The sequence below is a fragment of the Phyllobates terribilis genome, unplaced genomic scaffold (genome assembly GCF_046119375.1).
Source record: "Phyllobates terribilis strain yellow unplaced genomic scaffold, ASM4611937v1 Scaffold_5__5_contigs__length_657084704, whole genome shotgun sequence".
NCBI lineage: Eukaryota > Metazoa > Chordata > Amphibia > Anura > Dendrobatidae > Phyllobates > Phyllobates terribilis.
The window spans coordinates 326,576,601-326,600,936 of NW_027362765.1; the positions used below are offsets into that span (position 1 = coordinate 326,576,601).

At 41.5% G+C, this 24,336-nt stretch overlaps 1 protein-coding gene across 4 annotated transcripts in view; it reads right to left on the minus strand.

Annotated features, from left to right (window-relative positions):
- The window catches only part of LOC141273145 (uncharacterized), a 127,396-nt gene that overhangs the window by 20,598 nt on the left and 82,462 nt on the right, over positions 1-24,336 (minus strand). For all 4 annotated transcript variants that reach the window (XM_073684585.1, XM_073684587.1, XM_073684586.1 and 1 more), the window contains 2 exons: positions 4,995-5,114; positions 3,426-3,482 (listed from right to left, as the gene is read on the minus strand). In XM_073684585.1, the coding sequence (XP_073540686.1) occupies positions 3,426-3,482; positions 4,995-5,114 (177 nt within the window). The remainder of the gene's footprint in view (positions 1-3,425; positions 3,483-4,994; positions 5,115-24,336) is intronic.

Genomic DNA, 24,336 nt, shown 5'->3' on the forward strand with positions numbered 1-24,336 from the left:
TCCCATGTCTTTTCAGCACTGTATGCATGTGTCACACAGCACATGGCCAGATAAGATTGTAAAATGTTAAAATGACATTTCCCGGTGAATGCATTTGTCACGGTTGAAAGCAATACAAAAGTGCAAAAACGCATAAAAAATGCTACTTGTGAACATAGCCCAAGGTGTGGAGGAGTATTTTTGTTTTTGGTTATTTATTTTACCTTATACACAAGTCTTTACCCTGGAAAGGAAGTTCCTTAACATATTTCACAGGAAAACCGTTTCAGTTTCATTTTTGAAAGTTTTATTGTGAGCCCGTAAAAGTGGCTTAATACCTCTGACCACGTTGTTGACAGCAGTGTCCTGGGGGTCAGAAATGCTTCCTGGGGCGATGCCCATGCTGTCCCCATGTCTTTTGAGCACTGTCACTATCGTTTTGGGCACTTTTTACGCTTTCTACAGACTGCCGGGGGTGCCGCCGCAAAGATGCTTGGGTCTCCCATAGACTAACATTTGGCTCATTGCTTGGGTCGAGCACCCGAGTATCACGGTGAGCTCGGCCCGAGCTACGAGCACCCGTGCATTTTAGTGCTCGCTCAACACTATTTATTAGTTAAATTTGAGTTATTAGAATTTTTGTTTAATTATCCTTGTCTATTTTTATTTTGGACAATATTGGCCACTATATTTAATATCCATAGGGGATATCCCCTTTGTTTAAGTCTGCAACGAGTTCTCCCTATTTCCTTGTCCAGTTTGCCTTTTCTACTACAGTTCCTTTTAATCTTGGTGAATTCCCCTATGGGTTTGGATCTGATAGTGTGTTGGAAGTGGAATATAAATAGGTCATCTCCCAGAATGCCATCACCAGGTTAGCCAAGGATAGAGAATACTTGGCCCCCAACGACACACCTCTGCATTGTAAATAATAAGCATGATCAAAGGTAAAAAAAATTGTGTGTCATGAAAAAATGGGTGACCTGTATGATGGAATTCTGAAGATCAGTGGAGAAGTCACTATAATCTGACAGATGAAATTAAAGAGCCATGATCGCAACGTCGGGAGGAATAGACATGTATAATGATACATCACAGTTGAGCCATTAAAAGTTGTCAGACCATATATTATTTATTTTTATTTATGTTCCACTTCCCATAATTTTTCATCCAATCTTGTCTGCTATGGCAGATACATAGACGATCTCCTCTTCATATAGGGGGGCTGTGTATCTGTCATACCTGACTTTATGGAGTACATTAATAGCAATAACTATAATCTTAAATTTACGTTCAAATTTCATAGTACTTAATTGGCGTTCTTAAACTTACAGTTGACAAGATATTACACGCCCGCAGTAGCCACCGACAACACACTATCAGATCTATAGCCAAAGGATTAAAAGGAACTGTAGTAGCCAAGACAAACTGAACAAGGAAATAGGGGGATCTCGTCGCAGACTTAAGCAGAAGGGATATCCCCCATGGATATTAAATAGGGCAGCCAATATTGTCCACAAATAAAAATAGACAAGGATTATTAAACAAAAATTCTAATAACTCAAATTTAACTACTAAACTCACTTTATCTATTCAATATAGTCCACAGTTTAATCAGATAAAAAATGTTATTTCAAAGTTATTGCTCATTCGAAGACCCCATCGTATTTTCCATTTTGGAACTAGGCTGCACCCGTGTGGCAAAAAGAGAAACCACAATTGGAAATATTTTGTCCCTAAGCTATTTTTCATCCCAGAAAAAATCAGAAACATGACTTTCATGCAAGGAATTTTATAGGTGTGGAAATACCAGGTTCAGAACCTGTTCTAATGTGCTAGGAACAAAAACATTTCAAAATCATAAAAATACATCCAGTTTTAATATCAAAGATTTTATTAACTGTAATAAACAGAATGTCATTTATGTTATCAATCGCACCCTTTGTCATAAAATGTATGTAGGTTGCAGCTCACGCACTACAAAGTCGGCATTTCAGAACACATTACAGATATAATCAGCTCAAATAATACAAACCGTGTCATCTCTCATGCATCTAATTATTTCATTGATCACCACCATAGATAGATTTAATCTTTCTCGGTCTTCGGCATTGAAAAAGTTAACAGACCCATCAGGAGGGGAGATCACAGGAGACGCCTACTTACCAGGGAAGACTACTGGATCTACAGCCTAGGCACACGAGTCCCTGATGGTCTGAACATGCGCAAGGAAATGATGTTCCACTATTGATTGATGACAGAACGGGTTACCTGCTTGTTTTAATTCTATTTGTTTTCTTGATGTTTTTAACATGTGAATTTATATCATTGTTGTCAGTGGGGTATGCTGGTGTGTTACTTTAATCAGATTTATGCGAATAGATCACACATGTCATATATCATGTGATTTCACTAAATTTACCTGCTTGTAATCACACATTTGCCTATAAACCTCCCCTTTGTTACCATCTCAGCAGTTCTGACAAAGGACGCCGTAGTCCTTCTGAAACGTGTTACACCATGTCCGTCAATGCATTGGACTTTTGCCATTATGGAAATGGTATTTTAATCACGTTTCTCAATAAAAGAACCATTTTAATTGGCGCTGGATACATCCCTTTTTTTCCTTTTCCACAACATACAAACTCCGTGCATATGTTATCCTTGGTGGAATGTGACCACAGGAACCCAGTGCTGCCAGGCCACTGTGCTGTCCCATGATATGGATATGCTCGTTAGTGCTCATGCTAGTCCATTGGACTACTAGAACTACTATATAAAGTAGTGTGGTATACAGTATATAGACAAAACTATTTTGACACACCTCTTAATCGCTAACCATATAGTGGATAAGTCTGGTGCTACAGGGCAACTTTGACTGAGAACACCTGTCGAGTGAACAAAGTTCGATAGGTGTCGTTGATACATCACAGTGCAATAAAAGTGGCATTGTGATGCCGAGGGTACCACGAAAAGCAAGTGGCAAGAAGTCCAAATGTGTCAGATATTTTACGACTTTCTTGTTCCAGTCTAATTATCCTGGAAGTCGCAATGCAATCCTATTCCCTTGTATTGCGCAGCCATACAGAAGTGACACCTAGCAAACTTTGATTGTGCAACAACTGTCAAAGGCAAAGTTGCTGTGTAGCTCTAGCCTAAGTGATAATGGAATGGGACTGTTTTGGTAATAGTTTTTGTAATAGTATGCCCAAAAAGCTCATAAATGTGTCTATATGTGTGTGTATATATGTATTGTGCATATACAGTATATATTTAGTTTCAACTGAAATTGCTGCTATTAGAACCTATTAGTCATTTTTCTTACTAAAATATAAATACAATAAGGTGAATTCATCAATGAATTCATGAACTTTGTCACTAACTACATTAACAAATATATAAATAGAGATCAAAATAATACTAAAAAATTTACTTGATGAACTCACCAAGCATGAGATATTTTTTCCCTTGGCAGCCAGTAATAGGGACTCGGTAATAATATACTGGGGAAAAATACATAGCATACATTGTAAATGTATCTAGAACAGTTATATACTATCTATCTATCTATTTATCTATCTATCTATCTATCTATCTATCTATCTATCTATCTAACTGTTGGAAAATAAGACCTGGCACACAAGGACTAGAAACTATGTCTCTCCACCAGTACATAAAATGGCATCATCTGCTCAGGTGTGGAAAGAAAACTGACCAGCAAGATGAGCAAGACTCTAGCAGCCCTCCTTCACTTCATGGCAGTCTTTCTGGTACCCACAAGTAGTGCCTTGATCATCCTCATCTACTGCTTTCTGTACACTATCTCCTCAACCTCCATTGTATGGTATGGTCAGCTCTCATTTTGTGTGGCCAAGAAACATATGCCTTCAGACATCAATTACATGGAAATTTTACTCCCACATGTCCAAGTTAATCCCAATTGATGTAAAGGAACGATTATCCAGCCCAACAGATTAGTAAATTCATCTCTAATCAGTACTATTGTTGCCCAGGAGAAAATGAATAAATAATTTGGATAAGTTTTGTAAGTGTAGGCAAAAAGTAGAGCGGGGGGGGAACCCGACACTTTAGGAACGATTGCAGTGTTTTTTTTGGGCCATAGTAAGCATTCCACTAGTTTAATTCTTTAATGCCTTGTTAGTGTTGGTTCACAAGCTGGGTGGCTTGGTACTGGCCAAGGTAATCATAAAGGTTGATCAACAGCTTTAAAAGTGTTAGGATTTCCCTGCCTTCGCAGTGATTTGTTGTAAGTAGAGGATGCACAAATGTTGCGGTATTGGATTTTTTAAAATCTGTTTTATTATTAGAGTTTTGAATATAATGTATGCCCACCTTAGGAGCCAAAGTGAGATATTAATAGATTAATAGAATTCTATACAACCCCTAATTGGTAGGGGGACACAAACTGTGTGGCATGTCTCCATTTGAATTGGTAGTTACAAAGGTTAGTCATGGTGATCATTGAGTGTCAGCTGCGTGCAGGCGGGCACAGCTGGCCCAAAAATTTGCATTTGCTGACAACTTTCATAGCAGATTATGACAATGGAAACTTGGAAAGTTAAATTCCAAATTCCAAGATACCTTCTATCTTAGCACCATTTTATTCTTCTAGCCATAATGGATCCAATCCAGTTTGTAGTGGTTTGCAGAGTTTGTTAGTGCAACATAGCTAAAATTACAGTAGCTTCTGCACCAGAAACATATCTATATCTACTCCCGAGCCCATACTGGTGTGTTAGTAATTACAGTAACTTTCTCATAAAGGAAAAATATAAAATAAGGGAAAACAGCAGTACCAGATACAAATATATTGATGCAAGCCTCACTGAGCTGATCCGCTGTTCCTATACTCTAGGTAACAACTGGGTAAATATAGAAGGTCTTTTTCCCTGTTTGCTGACTCCTTTTTCCATAGTTTTTCTTATAAAATGTTAAATGTTTGCATATAATATTCTACTTCACAGGTATTTCACATGTACATCTACAATACTTACAAATGCTGAGGTCCAGAATGGAATACCATATGATAGTGATTTTGAGTCGCTATCATACTGGTTAAACACCAGAGCTACACCCACTCCAATCTGTGTACAGGCCGCAAGAATCATCAAAGTCTAAAAATATAATCAGAATATCATTATATTTACACATCACCACTGTGTACCATTGCTTCTATCTATGTAACATGTCTAAAATTTCACAGTGCTGTCTCATTATTATTTTATAGACTATTTTTGTTCATAGTATCATAGTAGTGAGTTTAGCAATTTCTATTCAGATATTGGATGCAAGTATTTAGGTAATAAAAACTAAAAAACATTTAAGAAAATGAACAATTAGCTGGTGTTACTTTAAGGACTTAAAGGGAATTTCTCAGCAGGTTTTTTCTACATGATCTGAGAGAAGTATGTTGTAGGAACAGAGACTCTGATTCCAGTGATATGTCACTTACTGGGCTGCTTGCAGCAGTTTTGATACAATAACATATTTTATGATGCTGATCTAGCAGATCTAGCAGTTCTCTGAATACTGAGCTCTGAATACCCCACTCACACAAATTGATTGACTGTTTTGTGTGTACACTGTACATAGACAGAAAACTGCAATCAATAGTGAAGGCCGGGTTATGCAGAGCTCATAAATATGAAGGACTACCTGGCAGCAGATTTACTTGTCCTGTATTAATAATCTCCTGCTGATAAAAATGTGATTTTATCAATACTACAGCAAGCAGCCCAGCTAGTGACACATCATATTATGCTGCTCTCTGATTAGGTGGAAAAAAACCTAGTGACAGATTCCATTTAAAAGTACAAAAATAAGCCCTCACATGGCCACATTGAATGAAAATTAAAAAGGCTATGGCTCTGGGAACAAGGGGAGCAAAAGGGGAGCAAAGGATGAAAACGCAAAAACAGAAAATGCTCCGGTCATTTAGGGGTTAAGGAAGAAACTTATCCAAACCTACAGGGATTCACTGACTGTGGACCAACAACTCAAAATATGTTGAAACCACCAAAATAAACAAAAATCACTGACTGAGGTGGAATAGCAATAATTAAAAAATTATACTTTATTAAAAATATTAAAATACTATGATCAAATCCACCGTACTATATGCAGTTTATCATGTATGTCCCCTATTTTTTCACACGGTTCATACTCCGGATATGAATATTCCCTGAAACCAATCACCCAATGTGTAATACCTGATGTCTAAGATACTCTCAATACATCTGTATCCTAAGTTGCCAACCCTTAGATAGATATAAATTATTTGCACAGGGGGAGCATAAGATTATTATTGCATTTTACCCTCTACAGAATAACAGACTATACACCCATTCTCATCCTATATATAGTCGGGGTTGATTATTTCTACAGGGGGAACATAGGATTATTAGTGCACTTTGGCCTCTGCAGAATATCAAACTCTAAACCCCTTCTCATCCTATATATAGTCAGGGTTATATGGAAAAGGAGAGGTTTTAATTATTTCCACAAGGGGAGCATATGACTATTATTGCACTTTGCCCTCTGCAGAATATAAGACTACAACCCCCTTCTCATCTTGTATATTGACATAGTTATACGAAAAAGGACAGATCCCCCCCCCCCTAAACCTTTTTATAAACCACAATCCACTACTGAAGGATACAGATAACACATTTCTATCTATATTGTGCTCTTGTCTAAAAGCAATTGGTATGCGATATCAGTTTACAGCCTGCAAATTTCTGTTGCATCACAGATGACTCAATGGCTGCTCTGTATCTACATAGGACCATAGGACACAGCTCTACATCTACATAGGACACAGCTCTACATCTACATAGGACACAGCTCTACATCTACATAGGACACAGCTCTACATCTACATAGGACGCAGCTCTACATCTACATAGGACCATAGGACACAGCTCTACATCTACATAGGACCATAGGACACAGCTCTACATCTACATAGGACACAGCTCTACATCTACATAGGACCATAGGACACAGCTCTACATCTACATAGGACACAGCTCTACATCTACATAGGACACAGCTCTACATCTACATAGGACACTGCTCTACATCTACATAGGACACAGCTCTACATCTACATAGGACACAGCTCTACATCTACATAGGACACAGCTCTACATCTACATAGGACACAGCTCTACATCTACATAGGACACAGCTCTACATCTACATAGGACACAGCTCTACATCTACATAGGACACAGCTCTACATCTACATAGGACACAGCTCTACATCTACATAGGACACAGCTCTACATCTACATAGGACACAGCTCTACATCTACATAGGACACAGCTCTACATCTACAAAGGACACAGCTCTACATCTACATAGGACACAGATCTACATCTACATAGGACACAGCTCTCCATCTACATAGGACACAGCTCTACATCTACATAGGACACAGCTTTACATCTACATAGGACACAGCTCTACATCTACATAGGACACAGCTCTACATCTATATAGGACACAGCTCTACATCTACATAGGACACAGCTCTACATCTACATAGGACACAGCTCTACATCTACATAGGACACAGCTCTACATCTACATAGGACACAGCTCTACATCTACATAGGACACAGCTCTACATCTACATAGGACACAGCTCTACATCTACATAGGACACAGCTCTACATCTACATAGGACACAGCTCTACATCTACAAAGGACACAGCTCTACATCTACATAGGACACAGCTCTACATCTACATAGGACACAGCTCTACATCTATATAGGACACAGCTCTACATCTACATAGGACACAGCTCTACATCTACATAGGACACAGCTCTACATCTACATAGGACACAGCTCTACATCTACATAGGACACAGCTCTACATCTACATAGGACACAGCTCTACATCTACATAGGACACAGCTCTACATCTACATAGGACACAGCTCTACATCTACATAGGACACAGGTCTACATCTATATAGTACACAGCTCTACAACTACATAGGACACAGCTCTACATCTACATAGGACACAGCTCTACATCTACATAGGACACAGCTCTACATCTACATAGGACACAGCTCTACATCTATATAGGACACATCTCTACATCTACATAGGACACAGCTCTACATCTATATAGGACACAGCTCTACATCTACATAGGACACAGCTCTACATCTACATAGGACACAGCTCTACATCTACATAGGACACAGCTCTACATCTATATAGGACACAGCTCTACATCTACATAGGACACAGCTCTACATCTATATAGGACACAGCTCTACATCTACATACGACACAGCTCTACATCTACATAGGACACAGCTCTACATCTATATAGGACACAGCTCTACATCTACATAGGACACAGCTCTACATCTACATAGGACACAGCTCTACATCTACATAGGACACAGCTCTACATCTACATAGGACACAGCTCTACATCTATATAGGACACAGCTCTACATCTACATAGGACACAGCTCTACATCTACATAGGACACAGCTCTACATCTACATAGGACACAGCTCTACATCTACATAGGACACAGCTCTACATCTACATAGGACACAGCTCTACATCTACATGGGACACAGCTCTACATCTACGTGGGACACAGCTCTACATCTACATAGGACAAAGCTCTACATCTACATAGGACACAGCTCTACATCTACATAGGACACAGCTCTACATCTACATAGGACACAGCTCTACATCTACATAGGACACAGCTCTACATCTATATAGGACACAGCTCTACATCTACATAGGACACAGCTCTACATCTACATAGGACACAGCTCTACATCTACAAAGGACACAGCTCTACATCTACATAGGACACAGCTCTACATCTACATAGGACACAGCTCTACATCTACATAGGACACAGCTCTACATCTACATAGGACACAGCTCTACATCTACATAGGACACAGCTCTACATCTACAAAGGACACAGCTCTACATCTACATAGGACACAGCTCTACATCTACATAGGACACAGCTCTACATCTACATAGGACACAGCTCTACATCTACATAGGACACAGCTCTTATTGTCTCATGTACAGACCCAATGAATCGTCTATCATTACGCTGTTCCTTTAAGAATTGCTGCTCCTTTATTTATAACTCAGGGTATCACAGCAGCCTCTTAGCATGTATGTCCCTATATCCAAATACATGCCCCAAAACATACAAGTACACCTCTACGCGTTTCACCCATCTAATATTTTTATGGGCACATCAGGAGGCTCAGGCACTATATTGCTTGATAATACATTTGCAGGAGTCTCTGCTCCCGGCTGTTATGAGAGCCACATGCGGCAGCACGGACGCCGAATAGATAATACTCCTCCCCCCTTCCAATGACGCGACCAAGCATGGGTCACTCACAGACCCCCGGCCTTGGGGCCAATTAGGAGCTGCCACATCACATGCGGGATTCACGTGTCACGGGGGGCCGGAGTCATCATAGATACCACAGCACAGATAGGCAGACTGCATCCTGACGGCAGCTGGTAACGTAAACAAACTTTTAACCCATTATTGACATGGATGCATAAATCAGAAAGCGAGAATATCCAATAAAAACAGTATAGCGTCTTATTAAAAATAGGATTCACCAGGATTGGGAAGACTAAAGGATGTCAATTTTAATAAGTATGGTTAGACATTCAGCAATCATAAAGATACTCATACTGTATGTCCAGATGCTCATTACTATTAGATATCATTGCCAACAATACACTCCCAAAGTTCCACAGTTATTATATGAATGCAGTAAAGGACATACATTCATTTAAACCCATTGGAGCAACAGTTTTTAATCAGTGAATCCACTGGGTTTCTTTCCTTTGAATTTTGTTGTCATGATCACCCCCCCCCCCTTTGAGATGTTCTAATTTTTTCAATACCCTGAAAACCTATAGCCTTAATATCACCATCATGTATTTCCCAAATGTGGATAGAGATAGGTGTATCTTCTTTCCTCCGAATATCACCCAGGTGTTTGAGAATTCTAATTCTAACACGAAATTGTCTAATGGTTTTCCCTACATATGTTTTGGGGCAGTTGCATTTTGCCAGATATACAATGCTCTCCGTTCGGCAGTTGATAAACTCTCTGTTCTGGTAGATTTTACCAGTAATATCACTGGTGAATGATGTTTTCTTCACTATAGAGTCACAGGCCTTGCAAGCCCCACATCTAAATGTACCGACCAAATTTGTACGATTTAGCCACGTAGGATCAGCCTTCCAGGGATGAACAATTTCGTCTAAGATGCTGGAATTGCCCCTTGGGAATTCCCCGTTTAAGAGGTGGAAGATGGTGGCTTTTCCATTGTAAAAGGCTATTCGTAGCTGTTGATTTCCTGAAAAGGTTTGTCACTAGGCGGCCACTATGGTCAATACTAATAGAGACATCCAAAAAAGAAATTTGTCATTCATGGATGGCGGAAGTAAGTCTCAAGCCCACACTATTTGTATTGAGAATTGAAACAAACTTGTCAAATTGGTCAGTAGTTCCGTTCCACAAAACGAGGACGTCGTCTATAAACCGTACCCATAGGGATACTTTAGACGTCCATTCCTCGTTGATGTCATTGAAGACCAGGGTTTCCTCCCACCAGCCCAGGAATACATTTGCATAAGTAGGGGCACAAGGGCTCCCCATTGCAGTACCCCTGAGCTGGTGGAAGTACCGCCCATCGAACAAAAAGTAATTTCGCTCCAAGACAAATTTCAACAAATCCCTTACAAAATCATTGTGTCTCCTCATGTGTGTCCCCCTCATTTGCAAAAAATGTCTCACAGGTTTACCACCCGCCTCATGCGGTATTGAGCTGTAGAGGGCCTCCACGTCCAGACTTGCTAGATACACGCCCTCTTCAATTTGCAAATCCTCCAATCTCCTCAAAACGTCCATTGCGTCTCGGACATAGGAAGGAAGGACCAGCACGAATGGGTGAAGGATATTATTTACATACGTGCTGATACCCTGTGTGAGACTTCCTATGCCCGAGACAATGGGGCGCCCCTTTAAGGGGCTGCACCCCTTATGGACTTTTAGTAGTCGATAGAATGTAGCAGTTTGTGGACATTTTGGAAGAAGAAAAGACAACTGTCGTTTGTCAATCAGTTTATCTTCCAGAGCTCTTAATAGTAGCCTTTCCAATTCCCGACTATAGGTTTTCATAGGGTAACTCTGGAGAATCTCATAACCTTCATGATCAGACTACAGCTCAAGACACATCTTCCTGTATTGGGGTTTATCCAGGATAACTATGTTGCCGCCCTTGTCGGATGACTTTATCACTATAGAAGAATCTCTTTCTAACTCCAAAAGGGCTTTCATCTCTAACTTTGTCAAGTTGGCATTCTTAACTCCTTCTTCCTGAATACCTTCCAAACTCTCTGTTACCATTTTCTCGAAGATATCTATATGGCTAGTATCTAAGTTAGGTGGTGCCTTTGTACTCTTAGCCTTTAGATCAGTGAAAGGGCCATCTCCTATATTTCCCTGGCCCTCTCTCCACATATCTTCTAATAGTCTAAGATTTGGTAAGTGTATCTCCAGAATGCCTGCTTCCTTACACTTGTTGCGATCATTTTGACTCATAAATTTAATCCATTTCAATTTTCTCGTAAAGAGTGCCACATCCTTAATCCAATCAAAGCTTTGAAACCGCATAGTTGGGACAAATGACAATCCTCAATACAAATAGTGTGGGCTTGAGACTTACGTCCGCCATTCATGAACGACAAATTTCTTTTTTGGATGTCTCTATTAGTATTGACCATAGTGGCTGCCTAGTGACAAACCTTTTCAGAAAATCAATGGCTATGAATAGCCTTTTACAATGGAAAAGCCACCATCCTCCACCTCTTAAACGTGGAATTCCCAAGGGGCAATTCCAGCGTCTTAGACGAAATTGTTCATCCCTGGAAAGATTTGAGAGGGAAGCGTGTGAACTGCGTGAAAGGTTCAAAAAACGAGGCTATCCCTCGTATGTTGAGGAGCAGGCATACCATCATGCAAAGGCAGCTAATAGGACATCTTTATTGGTCCCTAAAGTGAGAAATGAGGACAATGGTTTAGTACGTCTAATAGGGACCTTTGACGACAAATCTAAGAAAGTAATGAATGTCCTTCGCACCTTCTGGGATGTTTTGAACTTAGATCCGGACCTTAGGGGTGCTATTACACCTCACCCTTCAGTGACGTATCGTAGGGGACGAAATTTAAAAGATCGTCTGGTCCATAGCCATCTACAACCAGATAAGGCTGATCCTACGTGGCTAAATCGTACAAATTTGGTCGGTATGTTTAGATGTGGGACTTGCAAGGCCTGTGACTCTATAGTGAAGAAAACATCATTCACCAGTGATATTACTGGTAAAATCTACCAGAACAGAGAGTTTATCAACTGCCGAACGGAGGGCATTGTATATCTGGCAAAATGCGACTGCCCCAAAACATATGTAGGGAAAACCATTAGACAATTTCGTGTTAGAATTCTCGAACACCTGGGGGACATTCGGAGGAAAGAAGATACACCTATCTCTAGGCACATTTGGGAAATACATGATGGTGATATTAAGGCTATAGGTTTTCAGGGTATTGAAAAAATTAGAACATCTCAAAGGGGGGGGTGATCATGACAACAAAATTCAAAGGAAAGAAACCCAGTGGATTCACAGATTAAAAACTGTTGCTCCAATGGGTTTAAATGAATGTATGTCCTTTACTGCATTCATATAATAACTGTGGAAGTTTGGGAGTGTATGGTTGGCAATGATATCTAATAGTAATGAGCATCTAGGCATACAGTATGAGTATCTTTATGATTGTTGAATGTCTAACCATACTTATTAAAATTGACATCCTTTAGTCTTCCCAATCCTGGTGAATACTATTTTTAATAAGATGCTATACTGTTTTTATTGGATATTCTGGCTTTCTGATTTATGCATCCATGTCAATAATGGGTTAAAAGTTTGTTTACGTTACCAGCTGCCGTCAGGATGCAGTCTGCCTATCTGTGCTGTGGTATCTATGATGACTCCGCCCCCCCGTGACGCGTGAATCCCGCATGTGATGTGGCAGCTCCTTATTGGCCCCATGGCAGGGGCTCTGTGAGTGGCCCATGCTGGATCACATCATTGGAAGGGGGGAGGAGTATTATCTAAAAGAGTTTGGCGTCCGTGCTGCCGCATGTGGCTCTCATAACAGCCGGGAGCAGAGACTCCTGCAAATGTATTATCAAGCAAAATAGTGCCTGAGCCTCCTGATGTGCCTATAAAAATATTAGATGGGTGAAATGCGTAGAGGTGTACTTGTATGTTTTGGGGCATGTATTTGGATATAGGGACATACATGCTAAGAGGCTGCTGTGATACCCTGAGTTATAAATAAAGGAGCAGCAATTCTTAAAGGAACAGCGTAATGATAGACGATTCATTGGGTCTGTACATGAGACAATAAGAGCTGAGTCCTATGTAGATGTAGAGCTGTGTCCTATGTAGATGTAGAGCTGTGTCCTATGTAGATGTAGAGCTGTGTCCTATGTAGATGTAGAGCTGTGTCCTATGTAGATGTAGAGCTGCGTCCTATGTAGATGTAGAGCTGTGTCCTATGTAGATGTAGATCTGTGTCCTATGTAGATGTAGAGCTGTGTCCTATGTAGATGTAGAGCTGTGTCCTATATAGATGTAGAGCTGTGTCCTATGTAGATGTAGAGCTGTGTCCTATGTAGATGTAGAGCTGTGTCCTATGTAGATGTAGAGCTGTGTCCTATATAGATGTAGAGCTGTGTCCTATCTAGATGTAGAGCTGTGTCCTATGTAGATGTAGAGCTGTGTCCTATGTAGATGTAGAGCTGTGTCCTATGTAGATGTAGAGCTGTGTCCTATGTAGATGTAGAGCTGTGTCCTATGTAGATGTAGAGCTGTGTCCTATATAGATGTAGAGCTGTGTCCTATGTAGATGTAGAGCTGTGTCCTATGTAGATGTAGAGCTGTGTCCTATGTAGATGTAGAGCTGTGTCCTATGTAGATGTAGAGCTGTGTCCTATGTAGATGTAGAGCTGTGTCCTATGTAGATGTAGAGCTGTGTCCTATGTAGATGTAGAGCTGTGTCCTATGTAGATGTAGAGCTGTGTCCTATGTAGATGTAGAGCTGTGTCCTATGTAGATGTAGAGCTGTGTCCTATGTAGATGTAGAGCTGTGTCCTATGTAGATGTAGAGCTGTGTCCTATATAGATGTAGAGCTGTGTCCTATGTAGATGTAGAGCTGTGTCCTATGTAGATGTAGAGCTGTGTCCCATGTAGATGTAGAGCTGTGTCCCATGTAGATGTAGAGCTGTGTCCTATGTAGATGTAGAGCTGTGTCCTATGTAGATGTAGAGCTGTGTCCTATGTAGATGTAGAGCTGTGTCCTATGTAGATGTAGAGCTGCGTCCTATGTAGATGTAGAGCTGCGTCCTATGTAGATGTAGAGCTGCGTCCTATGTAGATGTAGAGCTGCGTCCTATGTAGATGTAGAGCTGCGTCCTATGTAGATGTAGAGCTGCGTCCTATGTAGATGTAGAGCTGCGTCCTATGTAGATGTAGAGCTGTGTCCTATGTAGATGTAGAGCTGGGTCCTATGTAGATGTAGAGCTGTGTCCTATGTAGATGTAGAGCTGTGTCCTATGTAGATGTAGAGCTGTGTCCTATGTAGATGTAGAGCTGTGTCCTATGTAGATGTAGAGCTGTGTCCTATGTAGATGTAGAGCTGTGTCCTATGTAGATGTAGAGCTGTGTCCTATATAGATGTAGAGCTGTGTCCTATGTAGATATAGAGCTGTGTCCTATGTAGATGTAGAGCTGTGTCCCATGTAGATGTAGAGCTGTGTCCCATGTAGATGTAGAGCTGTGTCCTATGTAGATGTAGAGCTGTGTCCTATGTAGATGTAGAGCTGTGTCCTATGTAGATGTAGAGCTGCGTCCTATGTAGATGTAGAGCTGCGTCCTATGTAGATGTAGAGCTGCGTCCTATGTAGATGTAGAGCTGCGTCCTATGTAGATGTAGAGCTGCGTCCTATGTAGATGTAGAGCTGCGTCCTATGTAGATGTAGAGCTGTGTCCTATGTAGATGTAGAGCTGTGTCCTATGTAGATGTAGAGCTGTGTCCTATGTAGATGTAGAGCTGTGTCCTATGTAGATGTAGAGCTGGGTCCTATGTAGATGTAGAGCTGTGTCCTATGTAGATGTAGAGCTGCGTCCTATGTAGATGTAGAGCTGCGTCCTATGTAGATGTAGAGCTGTGTCCTATGTAGATGTAGAGCTGTGTCCTATGTAGATGTAGAGCTGTGTCCTATGTAGATGTAGAGCTGTGTCCTATGTAGATGTAGAGCTGTGTCCTATGTAGATGTAGAGCTGTGTCCTATGTAGATGCAGAGCTGTGTCCTATGTAGATGTAGAGCTGGGTCCTATGTAGATGTAGAGCTGTGTCCTATGTAGATGTAGAGCTGTGTCCTATGTAGATGTAGAGCTGTGTCCTATGTAGATGTAGAGCTGTGTCCTATGTAGATGTAGAGCTGTGTCCTATGTAGATGTAGAGCTGTGTCCTATGTAGATGTAGAGCTGTGTCCTTTGTAGATGTAGAGCTGTGTCCCATGTAGATGTAGAGCTGTGTCCTATGTAGATGTAGAGCTGTGTCCTATGTAGATGTAGAGCTGCGTCCTATGTAGATGTAGAGCTGCGTCCTATGTAGATGTAGAGCTGCGTCCTATGTAGATGTAGAGCTGTGTCCTATGTAGATGTAGAGCTGTGTCCTATGTAGATGTAGAGCTGTGTCCTATGTAGATGTAGAGCTGTGTCCTATGTAGATGTAGAGCTGTGTCCTATGTAGATGTAGAGCTGCGTCCTATGTAGATGTAGAGCTGCGTCCTATGTAGATGTAGAGCTGCGTCCTATGTAGATGTAGAGCTGTGTCCTATGTAGATGTAGAGCTGCGTCCTATGTAGATGTAGAGCTGCGTCCTATGTAGATGTAGAGCTGTGTCCTATGTAGATGTAGAGCTGTGTCCTATGTAGATGTAGAGCTGTGTCCTATGTAGATGTAGAGCTGTGTCCTATGTAGATGTAGAGCTGTGTCCTATGTAGATGTAGAGCTGTGTATTATGTAGATGTAGAGCTGTGTCCTATGTAGATGTAGAGCTGTGTCCTATGTAGATGAAGAGCTGTGTCCTATGTAGATGTAGAGCTGTGTCCTATGTAGATGAAGAGCTGTGTCCTATGTAGATGTAGAGCTGTGTCCTATGTAGATGTAGAGCTGTGTCCTATGTAGATGTAGAGCTGCGTCCTATGTAGATGTAGAGCTGTGTCCTATGTAGATGTAGAGCTGTGTCCTATGTAGATGTAGAGCTGTGTCCTATGTAGATGTAGAGCTGTGTCCTATGTAGCTGTAGAGCTGTGTCCTATGTAGATGTAGAGCTGTGTCCTATGTAGATGTAGAGCTGTGTCCTATGTAGATGTAGAGCTGTGTCCTAGGTAGATGTAGAGCTGTGTCCTATGGTCCTATGTAGATGTAGAGCTGTGTCCTATGGTCCTATGTAGATGTAGAGCTGTGTCCTATGTAGATGTAGAGCTGTGTCCTATGTAGATGTAGAGCTGCGTCCTATGTAGATGTAGAGCTGCGTCCTATGTAGATGTAGAGCTGTGTCCCATGTAGATGTAGAGCTGTGTCCTATGTAGATGTAGAGCTGTGTCCTATGTAGATGTAGAGCTGCGTCCTATGTAGATGTAGAGCTGCGTCCTATGTAGATGTAGAGCTGTGTCCTATGTAGATGTAGAGCTGTGTCCTATGTAGATGTAGAGCTGTGTCCTATGGTCCTATGTAGATGTAGAGCTGTGTCCTATGTAGATGTAGAGCTGTGTCCTATGTAGATGTAGAGCTGTGTCCTATGTAGATGTAGAGCTGCGTCCTATGTAGATGTAGAGCTGCGTCCTATGTAGATGTAGAGCTGGGTCCTATGTAGATGTAGAGCTGCGTCCTATGTAGATGTAGAGCTGCGTCCTATGTAAATGTAGAGCTGCGTCCTATGTAGATGTAGAGCTGCGTCCTATGTAGATGTAGAGCTGCGTCCTATGTAGATGTAGAGCTGTGTCCTATGTAGATGTAGAGCTGTGTCCTATGTAGATGTAGAGCAGTGTCCTATGTAGATGTAGAGCTGTGTCCTATGTAGATGTAGAGCTGTGTCCTATGTAGATGTAGAGCTGTGTCCTATGTAGATGTAGAGCTGTGTCCTATGTAGATGTAGAGCTGTGTCCTATGTAGATGTAGAGCAGTGTCCTATGTAGATGTAGAGCTGTGTCCTATGTAGATGTAGAGCTGTGTCCTATGTAGATGTAGAGCTGTGTCCTATGTAGATGTAGAGCTGTGTCCTATGTAGATGTAGAGCAGTGTCCTATGTAGATGTAGAGCTGTGTCCTATGTAGATGTAGAGCAGTGTCCTATGTAGATGTAGAGCTGTGTCCTATGTAGATGTAGAGCTGTGTCCTATGTAGATGTAGAGCTGTGTCCTATGTAGATGTAGAGCTGTGTCCTATATAGATGTAGAGCTGTGTCCTATGTAGATGTAGAGCTGTGTCCTATGTAGATGTAGAGCTGTGTCCTATGTAGATGTAGAGCTGTGTCCTATGTAGATGTAGAGCTGTGTCCTATGTAGATGTAGAGCTGCGTCCTATGTAGATGTAGAGCTGTGTCCTATGTAGATGTAGAGCTGCGTCCTATGTAGATGTAGAGCTGCGTCCTATGTAGATGTAGAGCTGCGTCCTATGTAGATGTAGAGCTGCGTCCTATGTAGATGTAGAGCTGTGTCCTATGTAGATGTAGAGCTGTGTCCTATGTAGATGTAGAGCTGTGTCCTATGTAGATGTAGAGCTGTGTCCTATGTAGATGTAGAGCTGCGTCCTATGTAGATGTAGAGCTGCGTCCTATGTAGATGTAGAGCTGTGTCCTATGTAGATGTAGAGCTGCGTCCTATGTAGATGTAGAGCTGTGTCCTATGTAGATGTAGAGCTGTGTCCTATGTAGATGTAGAGCTGTGTCCTATGTAGATGTAGAGCTGCGTCCTATGTAGATGTAGAGCTGTGTCCTATGTAGATGTAGAGCTGTGTCCTATGGTCCTATATAGATGTAGAGCTGTGTCCTATGTAGATGTAGAGCTGTGTCCTATATAGATGTAGAGCTGTGTCCTATGTAGATGTAGAGCTGCGTCCTATGTAGATGTAGAGCTGTGTCCTATATAGATGTAGAGCTGTGTCCTATGTAGATGTAGAGCTGCGTCCTATGTAGATGTAGAGCTGTGTCCTATGTAGATGTAGAGCTGTGTCCTATGTAGATGTAGAGCTGCGTCCTATGTAGATGTAGAGCTGTGTCCTATGTAGATGTAGAGCTGTGTCCTATGTAGATGTAGAGCTGCGTCCTATGTAGATGTAGAGCTGTGTCCTATGTAGATGTAGAGCTGTGTCCTATGTAGATGTAGAGCTGTGTCCTATGGTCCTATGTAGATGTAGAGCTGTGTCCTATGGTCCTATGTAGATGTAGAGCTGCGTCCTATGTAGATGTAGAGCTGTGTCCTATGTAGATGTAGAGCTGTGTCCTATGTAGATGTAGAGCTGGGTCCTATGTAGATGTAGAGCTGTGTCCTATGTAGATGTAGAGCTGTGTCCTATGTAGATGTAGAGCTGTGTCCTATGTAGATGTAGAGCTGTGTCCTATGTAGATGTAGAGCTGTGTCCTATGTAGATGTAGAGCTGTGTCCTATGTAGATGTAGAGCTGTGTCCTATGTAGATGTAGAGCTGTGTCCTATGTAGATGTAGAGCTGTGTCCTTTGTAGATGTAGAGCTGTGTCCCATGTAGATGTAGAGCTGTGTCCTATGTAGATGTAGAGCTGTGTCCTATGTAGATGTAGAGCTGCGTCCTATGTAGATGTAGAGCTGCGTCCTATGTAGATGTAGAGCTGCGTCCTATGTAGATGTAGAGCTGTGTCCTATGTAGATGTAGAGCTGTGTCCTATGTAGATGTAGAGCTGTGTCCTATGTAGATGTAGAGCTGTGTCCTATGTAGATGTAGAGCTGTGTCCTATGTAGATGTAGAGCTGCGTCCTATGTAGATGTAGAGCTGCGTCCTATGTAGATGTAGAGCTGCGTCCTATGTAGATGTAGAGCTGTGTCCTATGTAGATGTAGAGCTGCGTCCTATGTAGATGTAGAGCTGCGTCCTATGTAGATGTAGAGCTGTGTCCTATGTAGATGTAGAGCTGTGTCCTATGTAGATGTAGAGCTGTGTCCTATGTAGATGTAGAGCTGTGTCCTATGTAGATGTAGAGCTGTGTCCTATGTAGATGTAGAGCTGTGTATTATGTAGATGTAGAGCTGTGTCCTATGTAGATGTAGAGCTGTGTCCTATGTAGATGAAGAGCTGTGTCCTATGTAGATGTAGAGCTGTGTCCTATGTAGATGAAGAGCTGTGTCCTATGTAGATGTAGAGCTGTGTCCTATGTAGATGTAGAGCTGTGTCCTATGTAGATGTAGAGCTGCGTCCTATGTAGATGTAGAGCTGTGTCCTATGTAGATGTAGAGCTGTGTCCTATGTAGATGTAGAGCTGTGTCCTATGTAGATGTAGAGCTGTGTCCTATGTAGCTGTAGAGCTGTGTCCTATGTAGATGTAGAGCTGTGTCCTATGTAGATGTAGAGCTGTGTCCTATGTAGATGTAGAGCTGTGTCCTAGGTAGATGTAGAGCTGTGTCCTATGGTCCTATGTAGATGTAGAGCTGTGTCCTATGGTCCTATGTAGATGTAGAGCTGTGTCCTATGTAGATGTAGAGCTGTGTCCTATGTAGATGTAGAGCTGCGTCCTATGTAGATGTAGAGCTGCGTCCTATGTAGATGTAGAGCTGTGTCCCATGTAGATGTAGAGCTGTGTCCTATGTAGATGTAGAGCTGTGTCCTATGTAGATGTAGAGCTGCGTCCTATGTAGATGTAGAGCTGCGTCCTATGTAGATGTAGAGCTGTGTCCTATGTAGATGTAGAGCTGTGTCCTATGTAGATGTAGAGCTGTGTCCTATGGTCCTATGTAGATGTAGAGCTGTGTCCTATGTAGATGTAGAGCTGTGTCCTATGTAGATGTAGAGCTGTGTCCTATGTAGATGTAGAGCTGCGTCCTATGTAGATGTAGAGCTGCGTCCTATGTAGATGTAGAGCTGTGTCCTATGTAGATGTAGAGCTGCGTCCTATGTAGATGTAGAGCTGCGTCCTATGTAAATGTAGAGCTGCGTCCTATGTAGATGTAGAGCTGCGTCCTATGTAGATGTAGAGCTGCGTCCTATGTAGATGTAGAGCTGTGTCCTATGTAGATGTAGAGCTGTGTCCTATGTAGATGTAGAGCAGTGTCCTATGTAGATGTAGAGCTGTGTCCTATGTAGATGTAGAGCTGTGTCCTATGTAGATGTAGAGCTGTGTCCTATGTAGATGTAGAGCTGTGTCCTATGTAGATGTAGAGCTGTGTCCTATGTAGATGTAGAGCAGTGTCCTATGTAGATGTAGAGCTGTGTCCTATGTAGATGTAGAGCTGTGTCCTATGTAGATGTAGAGCTGTGTCCTATGTAGATGTAGAGCTGTGTCCTATGTAGATGTAGAGCAGTGTCCTATGTAGATGTAGAGCTGTGTCCTATGTAGATGTAGAGCTGTGTCCTATGTAGATGTAGAGCTGTGTCCTATGTAGATGTAGAGCTGTGTCCTATGTAGATGTAGAGCTGTGTCCTATGTAGATGTAGAGCTGTGTCCTATATAGATGTAGAGCTGTGTCCTATGTAGATGTAGAGCTGTGTCCTATGTAGATGTAGAGCTGTGTCCTATGTAGATGTAGAGCTGTGTCCTATGTAGATGTAGAGCTGTGTCCTATGTAGATGTAGAGCAGTGTCCTATGTAGATGTAGAGCTGTGTCCTATGTAGATGTAGAGCAGTGTCCTATGTAGATGTAGAGCTGTGTCCTATGTAGATGTAGAGCTGTGTCCTATGTAGATGTAGAGCTGTGTCCTATGTAGATGTAGAGCTGTGTCCTATATAGATGTAGAGCTGTGTCCTATGTAGATGTAGAGCTGTGTCCTATGTAGATGTAGAGCTGTGTCCTATGTAGATGTAGAGCTGTGTCCTATGTAGATGTAGAGCTGTGTCCTATGTAGATGTAGAGCTGCGTCCTATGTAGATGTAGAGCTGTGTCCTATGTAGATGTAGAGCTGCGTCCTATGTAGATGTAGAGCTGCGTCCTATGTAGATGTAGAGCTGCGTCCTATGTAGATGTAGAGCTGCGTCCTATGTAGATGTAGAGCTGTGTCCTATGTAGATGTAGAGCTGTGTCCTATGTAGATGTAGAGCTGTGTCCTATGTAGATGTAGAGCTGTGTCCTATGTAGATGTAGAGCTGTGTCCTATGTAGATGTAGAGCTGCGTCCTATGTAGATGTAGAGCTGCGTCCTATGTAGATGTAGAGCTGTGTCCTATGTAGATGTAGAGCTGCGTCCTATGTAGATGTAGAGCTGTGTCCTATGTAGATGTAGAGCTGTGTCCTATGTAGATGTAGAGCTGTGTCCTATGTAGATGTAGAGCTGCGTCCTATGTAGATGTAGAGCTGTGTCCTATGTAGATGTAGAGCTGTGTCCTATGGTCCTATATAGATGTAGAGCTGTGTCCTATGTAGATGTAGAGCTGTGTCCTATATAGATGTAGAGCTGTGTCCTATGTAGATGTAGAGCTGCGTCCTATGTAGATGTAGAGCTGTGTCCTATATAGATGTAGAGCTGTGTCCTATGTAGATGTAGAGCTGCGTCCTATGTAGATGTAGAGCTGTGTCCTATGTAGATGTAGAGCTGTGTCCTATGTAGATGTAGAGCTGCGTCCTATGTAGATGTAGAGCTGTGTCCTATGTAGATGTAGAGCTGTGTCCTATGTAGATGTAAAGCTGCGTCCTATGTAGATGTAGAGCTGTGTCCTATGTAGATGTAGAGCTGTGTCCTATGTAGATGTAGAGCTGTGTCCTATGGTCCTATGTAGATGTAGAGCTGTGTCCTATGGTCCTATGTAGATGTAGAGCTGCGTCCTATGTAGATGTAGAGCTGTGTCCTATGTAGATGTAGAGCTGTGTCCTATGTAGATGTAGAGCTGTGTCCTATGTAGATGTAGAGCTGTGTCCTATGGTCCTATGTAGATACAGAGCAGCCATTGAGTCATCTGTGATGCAACAGAAATTTGCAGGCTGTAAACTGATATCGCATACCAATTGCTTTTAGACAAGAGCACAATATAGATAGAAATGTGTTATCTGTATCCTTCAGTAGTGGATTGTGGTTTATAAAAAGGTTTAGGGGGGGGGGGGATCTGTCCTTTTTCGTATAACTATGTCAATATACAAGATGAGAAGGGGGTTGTAGTCTTATATTCTGCAGAGGGCAAAGTGCAATAATAGTCATATGCTCCCCTTGTGGAAATAATTAAAACCTCTCCTTTTCCATATAACCCTAACTATATATAGGATGAGAAGGGGTTTAGAGTTTGATATTCTGCAGAGGCCAAAGTGCAATAATAATCCTATGTTCCCCCTGTAGAAATAATCAACCCCGACTATATATAGGATGAGAATGGGTGTATAGTCTGTTATTCTGTAGAGGGTAAAATGCAATAATAATCTTATGCTCCCCCTGTGGAAATAATTTATATCTATCTAAGGGTTGGCAACTTAGGATACAGATGTATTGAGAGTATCTTAGACATCAGGTATTACACATTGGGTGATTGGTTTCAGGGAATATTCATATCCGGAGTATGAACCGTGTGAAAAAATAGGGGACATACATGATAAACTGCATATAGTACGGTGAATTTGATCATAGTATTTTAATATTTTTAATAAAGTATCATTTTTTAATTATTGCTATTCCACCTCAGTCAGTGATTTTTCCAAACCTACAGGGCCCTGTGTGAAAAAGTGATTGCCCCTAAACCTAATAACTGGTTGGCCACCCTTAGCAGCAATACCTGCAATCAAGAGTTTGCGATTACTGGCAATGAGGCTTTTACAATATTCTGCAGGAATTTTGGCCCACTCATCTTTGCAGAATTGTTGTAATTCAGCCACGCAGCCCCAGACCATCACACTACCACCACCATATTTTACTGTTGGTATGATGTTCATTTTCTGAAATACTGTGTTACTTCTATGCCAGATGTAATGGGACTTACACCTTCCAAAAAGTTCAACTGTTGTTTCATCAGTCCACAGAGTATTCTCCCAAAAGTCTTGGCGATCATCAAGATGTTTTCTGGCAAAACTGAGACGAGCCTTTATGTTCTTTTTGCTCAGCAGTCGTTTTTGTCTTGGAACTCTAGCATGCATGGCATTTTTGCCCAGTCTCTTTCTTATGGTGGAGTCATGAACACTGACTTTAACTGAGGCAAATGAGGCCTGCAGTTCTTTGGATGTTGTTGTGGGGTCTTTTGTGACCTCTTGGATGAGTCGTCGCTGCGCTCTTGGGGTAATTTTGGTTGGTCGGCCACTCCTAGGAAGGTTCACCACTGTTCCATGTTTTTGCCCTTTGTGGATTTTGGCTCTCAATGTGGTTAGCTGGAATTCCACAGCTTTAGAAATGGCTTTAAAGCCATTTCCAGATTGATAGATCTCAATTACTTTATTCTTATATGTTCCAGAATTTCTTTGGATTGCAACATGATGTCTAACTTTTGATATTCTTTTGGTCTACTTCACTTTGTCAGGCAGGTCCTATTTAAGTGATTTCTTGATTGAGAACAGGTGTGGCAGTAATCAGGCCTGTGTGTGGGTAGAGAAATTTAATTCATCTTCCCAAAGATGTGATAAACCCCAGATAATTTATCTTTTAAGTGGGGGAGGGAGGGCAATCACTTTTTCACACAGGGCCCTGTAGGTTTGGATTTCTTTTTTCCTTAATAATTAAAACCTTCATTTAAAAACTGCATTTTGTGTTTTACTTGTGTTATCTTTGTCTAATATTTAAATTTGTTTTGTTATTTGAAACATTTAAGTGTAACAAGCATGCAAAAGAGTAAGAAATCAGGAAGGGGGCAAACACTTTTTCACACCACTGTACTTACAACCTGGAGCAGCATTGTTCCTCTGATGCTGGAGTTGTGTCTCTGGGTTGTTGCATGACATTGAAAAGCCAGTCAAGGGACTTGTCAAGTCCTTCCTAATAGTCCCCGGCCAACCTTTCAAATTGTGTTTTCA